A 12,099-nucleotide genomic window follows, 5' to 3' on the forward strand; every position below is an offset into this window, starting at 1 on the left:
ATACTAGTGTAACACAGTCTTCTCTGATTTAATTGCTTTTAATCTTAAGATCAGTTAAAAGCATCTCTGGGTCAAAAAAACAGAATCCCAAACATATTGCATCTGTGTGTCTCAAAAGTTTGACACAGTTTCTGCTATTTAGTACCCAATACTACACAGTGAGCACAGAGTCCTCTCTGGGTATTACTATAGTTACACTGCATCTATCAGCTAGGGGTTTTTTTCATATATATTTTTATATATATAAAATATATTATTTATAGTCAACTTTCAGGTGAGTAGTCCCAGAAGTATTTGACTTACTCCTACCAATAAAAAAATAAGTTAAATGAAAAATTAAGAACAGAATTTTCCGTTAAGACCAAAACCAAACAAAGCTTATAACTCAATTTAGTTTAAACAACTGTAAACAATATGCATTTTTGTAACATCACTAAGTTGGGAGAGTTGTCTTTTTTTTTTTTAAGGAAAAAAAAAAACCAACAACAATACCCAAAAAAAACCCCACAAACCTGCTCTAAAAAGGAACTACTGCTCTGCCTTGCAAACATCTGTGTTTAATCCATGTAGAATTTGTAAACAAGATGTCAGGCCTTTAGAAGTAAAGGCAAAGATGTTTTCCTTTATTACAGTATTTAAAGGCTATCACTTAAGTGGTTTTTTTAAATAGCTTGTCATTTATATAATAAAAAACAAGTATTTGTACAAAGATGCAGTTTCTTTTTAAAAAAGCAGATCAGTTGAGTGTTTCATACTTTAATATATAAACCAAAACATATGAAAGCTATAAAAACATTAATGTGTGCCATGTATTAAACATGTAGCCTCATATTTTAATGCTTACATGTGTAGATTTAAAAAATTATCACAATGGAAATTTTACTTTCAATTATCATAAACAGACCAAAATACAGAGTAGAAACACGTCCTTTGTGAAACTTGACAATTAGCATCACTTACTCTCTCAAACAGCAGCTGGGCTTCCAAGTTGTACACCATAAGCATAAGCTAACATTCTACCAATAGAAGCGTTACAAAATGCGTTAAGAGAAAATACTGCCAGTAAATGAATGTCTTAGTCTATTTTTTTTTATTTAGTAATTTTTTTTAAAAGACAGTTTGAATGGGTTTTATAGGGTTGGGTTTTTTTGCTGTTCTGCTATCAAAGGTCTTCTTTAAAACTGTTCTGTGAACAATACAGTCACATTACAACTAAACAAAAAGACAAATAATAACAGACCAGCTGCTTTTTACATTTTAATAACCATAATTCCCCAATGCTGTTCTTCATTTCTGCATAGGGAAATTGTTTTATTTGGCACATTAAGGATAAAAAAGTCAAAAACTGAACCAAAGTTTACAAACCTCCAATTGTAAGTTAGTAGTTATAAGGAAGCAAGCCAGACATCAATGTCAGGGAAAAATTAAAAACAAAAAGCCACACACACAACATAGGGAAAAGGTTTTCCAATGATCAATATCATCAGAGCCTTCTAGCTGAAGCAAAATACATACATTGTTGTTCAAACCATAATCAGATTGCTAGGAATCTTATCTCAAGTCCTATTGTGCTCTTACAGTGTGTAAATCCTCACTAAATGGCAAGGAGGCTTTGATGAACACATTTCACATTGTATAATTTTTTCTTAATCTCAAGTTTTAATGCAGATACCTAAAGATCTGTAAAGTCCTGTAAACTCTGGCTGCTTTCCAGTAGCCTGTACCAATTGCTCCTTAGGCAGCACTTTGTTTCACTTCAAGTAGTGTTTCACACTGTGGTATCTCCAAAGTCCTTGTTCCAGCGAATATATGCTTCCAGGGTCTGAGGGCTCAAACTGCGCTTTATCTTCTTCAAAGACTCAGTGAAATCTGATAGTTTGATATTTCTCATCTAAATAAAAAGTGAAAGACATCGGGATCACAAGTGCTTTACTTACTTCAGTTTATTCAAGTACTTCAGTATTCACTTGTAACAAAGCACATTCTGTGAGGGCTTCATCTTGATATAAGAAAGAAATTTTTTACAGTGGGAACAGTCATTCACTGGAACAACCTCCCCAGGGATGTGGTAGAGTCCCCATCCCTGGAGGTTTTCAAGATGTGATTGGGCAGGGTGGTAAATAATCTCATCTAGCCTCCCTTTCCCATGAAAGGTCCAAGCAGATGATCTTTCAAGGTCCCTTCCAACCTGGGATGTTCTATGATTGTATGACCGGGTGCAAGAGTCTTGTAGTTTAAGACTATCAGTATTTACCATTTTTAATAAACTAACATTTGGTAATCATAATGTCTGCCTTGTTATTTAATAGCCCATGAGATTGTGTTATTACTTCCTATTTCACTAGGTGGCGCAAGCTGGTGCACATGAGGGCACAGAACTGAGTAAATGATAAGGCATGGGATTTTTTAACACATTTATGGCATACCTCTGCATACCAGGAGATTAAGGCACTGAAAGTTCCTGCCCTTACCACAGCTGTATTCAGACCATATTATGCTGTCAGCCAAGTAATCCCGATTATCTAACCTCTCTGATTCAACACATGCCTTTCAGTTGTTTGCTGAGGACATGATTATTAGCAGACATTTCCTGTATAGAGAAATGTCCAGACATGATGGGAGATAACCAAAGTGTGTGGAACAAGTGAGCTCATTATTAAAGGAGTATTAACATTACAATTGGAGAAGACTGCCCATATTTCTTTGGGACTAGTGTTGATAGGCTATTGGAGATACACTTGCATTCACAACAAATTATCACAGATGTTCTCATCTTCCTGCAACAACTCCTTTCAGCTTATCATAGCCTTAGCCATGATCTAAGGCTAAACACAGAAAACAACAGGGGAATTAAGTTTTGCTTCGTTGTCCCCTAAGTAACTGTGACATGCACACACATTTGAACAGAAACTTTTATATGCAGCACCAACCTCTTCCTTTTCTTTTGATGTTTACAGATGCAATTTGTGGTGAGGAACTTGATTTTTTTTTTTTTTTTTTTCTTTATGGTGGTCCACGTGAATGAATCTAAGTATTATACATACACACAAACAAATGTTTTAAAATCCCTCAGAGGTTCTCCCTAAGATGACTTGCTTTACGTAAAGATGGGGGTGGGAGGTAGAAATAAAATAAATCACTTGACATAATACTTCTGGGAGTGTTTTGGGGGAGTAACACTGCGAGAAAATAAAAGCAAGGCCTCTGACATCATCTGATAGGCAACAGATCAAGTTGCAGTTCAGTGTGAAGGAAAAGATAGGACCAGTCAGCTGAAACTAAGAACAGCAGAGAATTCCTATCAGAAGAAGAGGCATTCTTACGCCTGATAACCAACGAACTACACAAAGAACCTCAGACATCTGAGGACAGATTTGGTTCTCAATCTCGAAAGAATTTTCTTCAGTGAAGAAGTAATCAAAAAGGTAATACCCCCCCAAAATTATGCTAGGTATTTTGTATGATACTATGTGTAAATAAAGGGACCCTAAAAGTTTCTGGTGAGCATGCATTCTATTCAAACTGCTAGAACAGCATACCTCACTGGCAGACATGTTCTTCACCTGTTCTGGTTTTAGTTCTGTAAAAATAAAGGAAGATCAGTGAGATTCATAAGAAAACTTTCATCACTTCTGACAACTGAAGCATGTTAAAAGCACTTCTATTCTGAAAAAAACCCACAGCTAAAGATTATACCTCTCTGCCTCAACATAATCTCCTGTACAGAAAGGTACATCATGTTTTTACCTCCTCCTTCCTCATTTATCGGCTCCTCAACCAGGCTGCTCCCACACTCAATCACTGCAGATATAGTACAAAGTGGTAGCAGAACTGCTTCCTTCTTCCCAAAGTACGGGGAACAGCACACAAGCATCACAGAGCTGTCTTCCCCCATATTATTCCTGGTACATGCAACGCCCTTACCCCTCAAACACGCACAATTTTCAGGAAACAGAAAAGGTACCATCAGCTAAGAATACAGAAATAAAAACCAGGCAGGGCACACAGGAATGCTTCTTGCCCATGCAGTACTGGTAGAATCTAATCATTCCTGTATCCTTCACCATTTTATGGTTTTTTACTTGCAGTACTGTTATGGCATCAACATACTACAGCAAACTTTTTGCTCAGAGGGCGCAAGAAAAAGAATCTAGGCAGGATTGGCAAGGCTGACTTTATAAAACAATTTATTTTTAAAAATTTTTTTTTTATGGAAGCCAGGAACAGGGGTAAGAAACAGGTTGCACAACATTTCATGGTCTCTTCTCAAAATGGACTTGCGTGTGAAGTGATTTGTCAGCAAAGTAAAGCCTGCATACCTAAATGCATACATTATTTATTCAACCACTCTAAATAAATATATTCAAAGTCTCAGGAGACATGATGTCTCTTGCAAGAGCTATTTAATGCAATTCTGTTTCCCAGTTATTATGCAGGATTTTGGAAGATGTGCCTTACATTCTCAACAGCTGGAAGTGGGTAAAAAAACCATTACTTTCCAGCAGCTGCTTTCAAAGAGATAGCACACTGGCAAAACTGGATGCTATAGGATTTTTGACTCAATTAAAAAAAAAAAAAAAAGTAGTAAAACAAACACACCCACAAAACATGCACAGACCTCTCCTCCCCATAAATCATTTAAGAGACTTGCAACAACTTTTATTTACACATAATATGCTGATATTACAGAACACTTCTGCTCCGGCTGCCTTTAGTACCTTTCTATCGGGTAGGACAATGTATCGGCAAACAGAAAACTAACATCAAATCTTCACAATCTTTTCTTTACAAATTGCCACTACGGATCTCCACTAAACAAAATCATCCCCTTCAGATGTGGCTACTGGACACATAATAACTAGCTAGTAAAAGAGAACAAAGGGTGGTGGTGGTGGGTGTCATGGTTGGGATTTTGGGGGTTTTTTTTTTTTTGGAAAAGAGGTATTCGCTTTGCATTAAAATCGTATTTTTTCAAAGTTGGAAGTGTCAGAGGAAGAACAATTACAGGTAAAACTCTACTTGAGTCACAATTGTCATCTGGATCACAATTCAACATTAAGAAGATTTAAAAATAAAAAAAGCTATGCCATTCAAACCATATCTAAAAAACCAAAAGGAAACACAAAATTGCTTCTGTTTCAGTATCTCCTTCTTTCAGACTTGAAGGAGATCTGCCCACTTTATAAGACAAGTAATGCAGTCAGAGACTGCTATTCAAGTAATAATTTAGATATAAGAGAACTAATACCAGCCTAGGAAAGATGCACTAGTTAAAAATCCCACAAACCTGTGAAAAACACTTCACCCTGCTTTCCTCTTAAGACACATAAATTGTCTGTTTCACATGGTGAGCTACTGAAGGGTTTTGTGTAAGGTAAATCTTATAAAGATGCTATTATGAGGAAGAGACCAAAATCCAAATCTAAAAAGCTTAATTTCAGAGGTTTAAGAGTTTAAAAGATGTAGGAAAAGAGAGTATCTCTAATATCAAGGGCACTGAGTTTTTTCAAAACATAAATAAAAAGCTATGCAGCTTACCTCGAATAGGGCCCAGCGCTGCATCCTTTGCTAATGCAGTTAAATCACTTCCAGAGTATCCATCTGTCATTCTTTGTCAAAGGAAAAAAGTGGTGGAAAGAAGGAAGAAAAAAAACCAAAACCAAAAAACAAACCTCCTTCAAACCATCTCATTTTAATTGCAGGTTATTAAAGTGTTACTTAATCAGAAGTACTATTTTGATGTTGTTTTGCAAGTTTAATAAATCAGAAGTGCATTTAACGTAAGTGAACTATATTTAAGTCTGTTCCAGGTTAAATTTAAGTACAGATATTCAAGTCCCAAGTAACATGTTAGGAAAAGCAAAAAGATAGCAACCAACTAGGATTTGTAAGTGAAAACTAATCTCAAGCACATTTACTATTTCTCTTACAAGAATGCCCTACCACTAGTTTGTCATCATTTGCCATAGATGAATATAAAACCAAAAACTCAACTGACATTCAAATCCTCAGAACCACAAGGGGGGAGGGGGTGGAATCAAACCAAGGACCCAATCTCTATGGGAGCTTTTCCAGAATTAGACTTAATTTCCAAGCTAACCATTGAAATACTTTGCACGTTAAAAGCCTCCACTGAAGCAGAAAGCCACCAATACATATTGCCAACGTAAATGAAAACAAGTAGTAAGGGTTGCCTAACAAAAAATTTAAAACAAAAAACCCCATCCACCCAGCTTGTAGAGCAGCAGCTGGCTGTAACAAGAGCTTCATAGCTCAATCTTCTGGAGGTAATTCTGTTACAGTTCATAAAAAAAGTTGCAGAAGAGCAAAGGAACACAAAATCACAAAGGGGGTGTACTGCTACAGGGGGTTAAATACCTATCTCTTTCAAAACAAAGATGGCAAATGAAGAAGGCAGGACCCTCAGCTTTTGTATTTTGGCTAAACCGTTTAAAAAAAAAAAAGCATACTCAAGTTGCTGTCCTGGTTTCACCTGGGATAGAGTTGATTTTCTTCCTAGTAGCTAGTACAGTGTGTTTTGGACTTAGTATGAAAATAATGTTGAAAACACACTGAGGTTTCAGTTGTTGCAAAGTAGCACTTACCCTAAATTAAAGATTTTTCAGTTTCCCATGCTCTACCAGCAAGCAGGTGTACAAGAGGCTGGGAGGGAGCACAGCCAGGACAGCTGGCCCGAACTAGCCAAAGGCATATTCCATACCACAGAACGTCATGCTCAGTATATAAAGTGGTGGGGGTCAGCCAGAAGGGGCAGATCACTGCTTGGGCATCAGTCAGCGGGTGGTGAGCAATTGCACTGTGCATCACTTGTCTTTTCTTGGGGATCTCTTTTTGTTATATTCCTTTTAATCACAATTATTGTTATTATATTTGGGGTTTAGTTTGGGTTTGGGGGGATTTTTTTTTTTTTGCATAAGAACAGTTTAATAACTAAAATAGATGAGTATGTTTATTTAGTATTGTTACAAAATACTCACCTAGCTAGTTGTGCCAACTCTTTTTGGGTCAATGGACTTCCTTGCTTGCTTAGAAGATTTTTTAGCAAAATCAATCTTGTCTGAAAAGAAGATACATTTATCAGATGTAAAACTCATTTTCATGGTGCACTTAAAATTTGTTGCAACAACAAAACTATGTGTTTGGCAGGTTAGCTTTTGTGCTTCACTAGTTTAAACTTGCCTATAGTGCTTTTGTGATTAGACAGTACACTATTGTCTCCCCAGGGGAAGAGAGAGGGGTTTGGTAAGGTGCTGGTTTTGGCTGGGATAGAGTTAATTTTCTTCATAGTAGCTGGTACGGGGTTCTGAGATCAAGGGTCAAACTGCTTCAAGAATAATACATTAGAATCCTCATCAAAAGCCCTAATCGGCTGTTGAGCTGAAAAACATTACTTTAAAAAAGCTACTTTCATCTTTTACACTAAACACTCTCGTCCAGCCAACCAAACATTTTCCTGCAAGCCCTACTTCAGACTTGTCCATGCCTGCCAGCTTGTCAGCAACTAGCCAGGAAACACTGAGTAGCTACTACCAGATTTGCTACTAGCACATGTAAAAAAAAAAAAAAAAAAAAAGCAAAAACTTAAGATAGTCACCAGAATTAAAGCACAGTGTCTATGGCCAAGCTGGGTCAGAAGTTAATTCACAGAATTGTAGTAATCCACTAGGGCAAGTTAAGAATAGCCTATGAAATATATTTTATGCTTTTTAAATAAAATTGATCTTAAAATGAAGAAAATGCATGGAAAACAATACTTACTTCCTCATTTGGTAAAGACACGTATACCCGTTTGGTGAATCGTCTAGAAAAAAAACCCCCATACAGACACAGACACTTTTATAACTTTTTAGCGCATACAGCTCTATCATTTGGGTTGGTAAGTGTCAAAATTTCACTTACATCATCAAATTCTTGGGAGTAAAACTACAGATTACCCCCCCCCCCCAAAAAAAAACCCACCCAAACCAACCACCAAACAATATGCATGAGCCACCGGTGTCACCTTACTCTTATTTGAAAATATGAGTCCTCCCAGAGAGGTAACACTCTAAAGGTAGAAATACCACCAACTACCAGCAACAAAATGAAGCATCTCTTCATTGTACACAAAAAGCCTTTGGAATCGTTAAAAACTTGTTTTATTTGTTCAGAGAGTGCTGACATGTCCATTTTCCTCAATCAAGAATGAAAAGAGAAGAAAGTATGAGAACTTGTAGCAAAAAAGTCCTAAGGCAAATCTACAGCAAGACCTGTAATTGCATGGGACATCAGAAGTCCAATATTCACAGAGAAGAAATACTGGATTTCATTGGCCAGGTTTCTTCCTTCATCTTGCCATTAAAATCCAAATAATAAAAAAGCAATATATAAGATGCAAGAGGGTTATAAAATGCTGACTTGGTCTCAACAGGTACTGCTGTTTTAGACAATTCCAAGGCCATCATGCTTATGCAGATGTATGTCAAGAGAGAAGAGACAGGCACCTCTTTGAGAGGTTAAATAAACCTTGCCAAACAGCTTTTGCTACTTATTCCAAAACTTAAAACAACCAAAACACTGAGTAGCAACACCTGCTCTTCATAACAAACATCATATTACTGTATTCAAACAAAGGAAGAGACATTTTGATACCTGAGAACAGCATCATCAAGCTCCTGTGGCCTGTTTGTTGCTCCCATCACAAGTATTCTGTCCTCTCCAGAAGACTGCACCTGTATAACACAGGAAGGCAAGACAGCTTTCAGTTTACATCAGGTAGTAATACAACAAAACCAATTAGAGACTTGCCATGTATTCAGCACACTGATGGGATCTTACTGTATAAGCTTTTTTTTTCCATGCAGTTAGCTTTAAAATATTCTTTAGATAAATGTAAAGGCAAACTAGGAACAAGTAAAAATTAAAAAAAGCAATGTAAACACAGGACACTAAGCCCAAATTATGATGCTTGAGAAGAGTCTTGCAAGAGCACAAATGTTGCTGTGGAATTGCACGTTACATTCCTGGAGAAAACTGAGACTACAAAAAGCACTTAGAAGTTTAGTCATCCAGAGATAAAACCTAATGGGTTTAAAAAGCTAGAGACTTTCTGTTGTAGGTTTTAACACCAAACATTGCTTTGAAGCCTACAGAGAAAGAGCGAATCAAAACTGTAGACTAAGGTACAGCCAGAACCACTAAATCAGATCAGAGATTCATCTAATAGGGGTCTCGCAAGCAGCTAGTAATCAAAATTAGAAGCTATTCAACAGTACACAAACACAGTAATTTTCCCCCCAATTCACTCAATTGCAAGACTTGATTTTATACCCAAGAATATGGAGACTTACAGCTTCCAGACTTCAGAGAAAACATTTGGGTATCAGAGACGTTATTATTCACCTACTGTCCAATCCTTTATAGACTTAAGGTCATTGCTGCCTTATTGAGTCCAAAAAGTTCCACAAAAATACTGTATGATACAGTTACACCTTGATCCAAAGTTTGTTAAACTTACTAATCATGTTTAATTTTCCCCTTTTCATTTTAAGGGAAAACTCTGTGTATGTGTGTATGTAATAATTTCTGCACATCATTGTCACATTGCATTATTTGTCCTGAGTCATCTCACTTTGGAGAATTTTTTCCCAATCTTGTTGTCCTTCCATATAGTTACCTTCTCCTCCTGTACCTCATTACTATTGCTTCACTACTCTAGCAATATTCCACTGTGCTAGTGGAATATAAACTAAGATTGTTCAATACAAAAAACAGTGCTATGTGACAGAAAAATATTCTGATATTAATTTGTTTCTCTGCCCACCCCTGCCCCCAACTATGAAACCCAGTTCCTTTTCCTCGGTATTATATATGTGCTATTAAATATATTCTTACTGTATCCTGTCATCTCTAGGTCATGATGCCAAGAAAAAATTTATAGCTCAATAAAAAGCATACTAACACAGAAATTAATCCTTCTGATGTGTCAGAGCTGTGCATACAAACAATATGAACTAGTTTGTTTGAAATCCTCATCCCTCAAGTCTCACCTTACCCCTTGAGAGCACATGCTTTTGTGACACGTAACCCTTAAAAACCAAAAAGACACTACTTAAAAGCCATTTAATCTTCTTTTACTTTGCCAGAATGAAGAGATATGCTTCACCAAAACATGCAATTGCAAGCAAGGATTCAACTATGCCTAACCCTCAAGCGTCCCTCTTGCCCTGTAAGAGCATTTGCTCTCACAGCTCCTTTATTACTGCCATTTGTTTTTCTTTCTTCTCTGTCCATAATCTTTCAACCCATTATTTCAGCTCATTGCCAGATTACTACCTTTCACCCCAGACTGAGTTTTACAGAATACTACAGTAAGCAGGTGAAAAATTAACAGCAATAGAAAAAAGCTGTTTGCCAATGCAGGTGGTGGGGAGGTGGACAGAGCTAAGCCCCAGTAGCCAAATCCTCTCTGTGCTTCATCTGTAGCTTGTATTGGCACCCACTACATTAGCCAATGCAGCTAAATCAAACAATACCCAAGACTAAATACTTACACCATCAAATTCTATTAAAAATTCTGTTTTTAGACGCCTACTAGCATCATGTTCACCTTCTCGTCTTTCACACAAAAGGCTATCGACTTCATCTAAAAAACAAAGAAATATATCTTAACTAAGCATACAACATCAAAGTCTTCATATTTGTCTAAGTTCTTTTGCTAACATAGGGCTCCCGCAAGAGAGATCAGATCTTTATTCCCTAAGAGACAGACAGTAAAGTTTAAAAGCTTGTATAACGTGTTGTCCTTTGGATATGTAACACCAAGCACAGATGAAAGAAAAAAATTCTGCTGATAATAAACTGCAACTCAGGACAAGCAAAACCCATTTTAATGTTTGAAGTTTAATACATAAATGGACTTACTCTGTAAATGTAGCACAGCATTTGTGTTTTTGAGGGCATTTCTTCCCACTATTAACACCAATTAAATATCACAACAGTAATCTAACATGCTCTATATGGAACTACTGATTAGCCAGCAGGTCATATCCAAGACACCTGCTCTTCACTGCAGAAATTACCCAAAGAAGTTTACCCAATTATTCCAATTTAATAAGTCAAAATATTGAAGAAAATACACAAAAGTCAACAACATTTAAGGTCTTACCAATGAAAATTATAGAAGGCTGAAGTTCTCTGGCTACTGCAAATAGAGCACGTACCAGTTTCTCCCCTTCACCCACCTAAAATAACAATAAACTGTTTTTGGAGGGGGTTTAGAAAGTGTTTATTACGAGAGAGCTAACATAAAGACCTACAGAAAATCTAGCTGATAACCAGCCACACTCAGTCCATTCATACATGCTTAGATTATCACTAGTCCAGTATTATATATGACAGTATTGTTTATGTCTTAAAAGAACCATTACAACTTCACTTATGATCAGAATTGAGATGTCAAGAGATTTTGGTGCCTAAATTATCAGCGTGAAAGGGAGCTGGGAAAGAAGAAAAAGCCCACAACCACTCATCTATATGACAGCCAGGGTCATTCTGAACTGCAAAAGCCTTTGACATTGAGTTATCACAAGCACAAAACAAAATTTACTTCATAAGTCACTTTTTTAAAAACTTTGTTCACTATAGGCTACGAGTTCACCAAGGACTCATCAGAAGTCTCTGGCCTTCTTAAGCCCCAATTACAGCACGTGTTTTCAGATCAATATAATTTACAGCTACTACTTACGTATTTTGAAGTTAGGCTTGCTGCACTTATATTAAAGAAAGTAGCATTTGATTCTGCAGCAACTGCTTTGGCCTAGGAGAGGGAGGAAAAAAAAAAAAATTACTTTTTAAAACATTACACTGAAGATACCTCTCTGCTTCTGTAGTTAGCACTCATGTCCTGACTGACAATTTTGAAAACCCCTATTCCTTCAAAGGGAACACCTTGTAGATGCTACAGAAAACTTCTGTACAGGCCATTTACAAATAAGAACAGATAAGCAGTCAAACCACTAGAGAAATTTCCAGGCTCCCTTAGACTTCTCTGATCACATCATCTCTATAGCCAACTACAACTTGGTTACTGAAGAATGC

The 12,099-nt window shown here is 36.7% G+C and overlaps 1 protein-coding gene across 6 annotated transcripts in view; it reads right to left on the bottom strand.

Moving 5' to 3' along the window:
• Positions 1-740: 740 nt before the first annotated feature.
• Positions 741-12,099, bottom strand: part of SPAST (spastin) — a 35,218-nt gene continuing 23,859 nt past the window's right edge. For all 6 annotated transcript variants that reach the window (XM_052805753.1, XM_052805752.1, XM_052805755.1 and 3 more), the window contains 9 exons: positions 11,747-11,818; positions 11,168-11,243; positions 10,554-10,645; positions 8,653-8,732; positions 7,780-7,822; positions 6,999-7,078; positions 5,539-5,609; positions 3,540-3,580; positions 741-1,891 (listed from right to left, as the gene is read on the bottom strand). In XM_052805753.1, coding sequence (XP_052661713.1) covers positions 1,769-1,891; positions 3,540-3,580; positions 5,539-5,609; positions 6,999-7,078; positions 7,780-7,822; positions 8,653-8,732; positions 10,554-10,645; positions 11,168-11,243; positions 11,747-11,818 — 678 coding nt within the window. In that variant the 3' untranslated portion in view covers positions 741-1,768. The remainder of the gene's footprint in view (positions 1,892-3,539; positions 3,581-5,538; positions 5,610-6,998; positions 7,079-7,779; positions 7,823-8,652; positions 8,733-10,553; positions 10,646-11,167; positions 11,244-11,746; positions 11,819-12,099) is intronic.

This window comes from Harpia harpyja, chromosome 13 (assembly GCF_026419915.1).
Source record: "Harpia harpyja isolate bHarHar1 chromosome 13, bHarHar1 primary haplotype, whole genome shotgun sequence".
In the NCBI taxonomy this organism is placed as follows: domain Eukaryota; kingdom Metazoa; phylum Chordata; class Aves; order Accipitriformes; family Accipitridae; genus Harpia; species Harpia harpyja.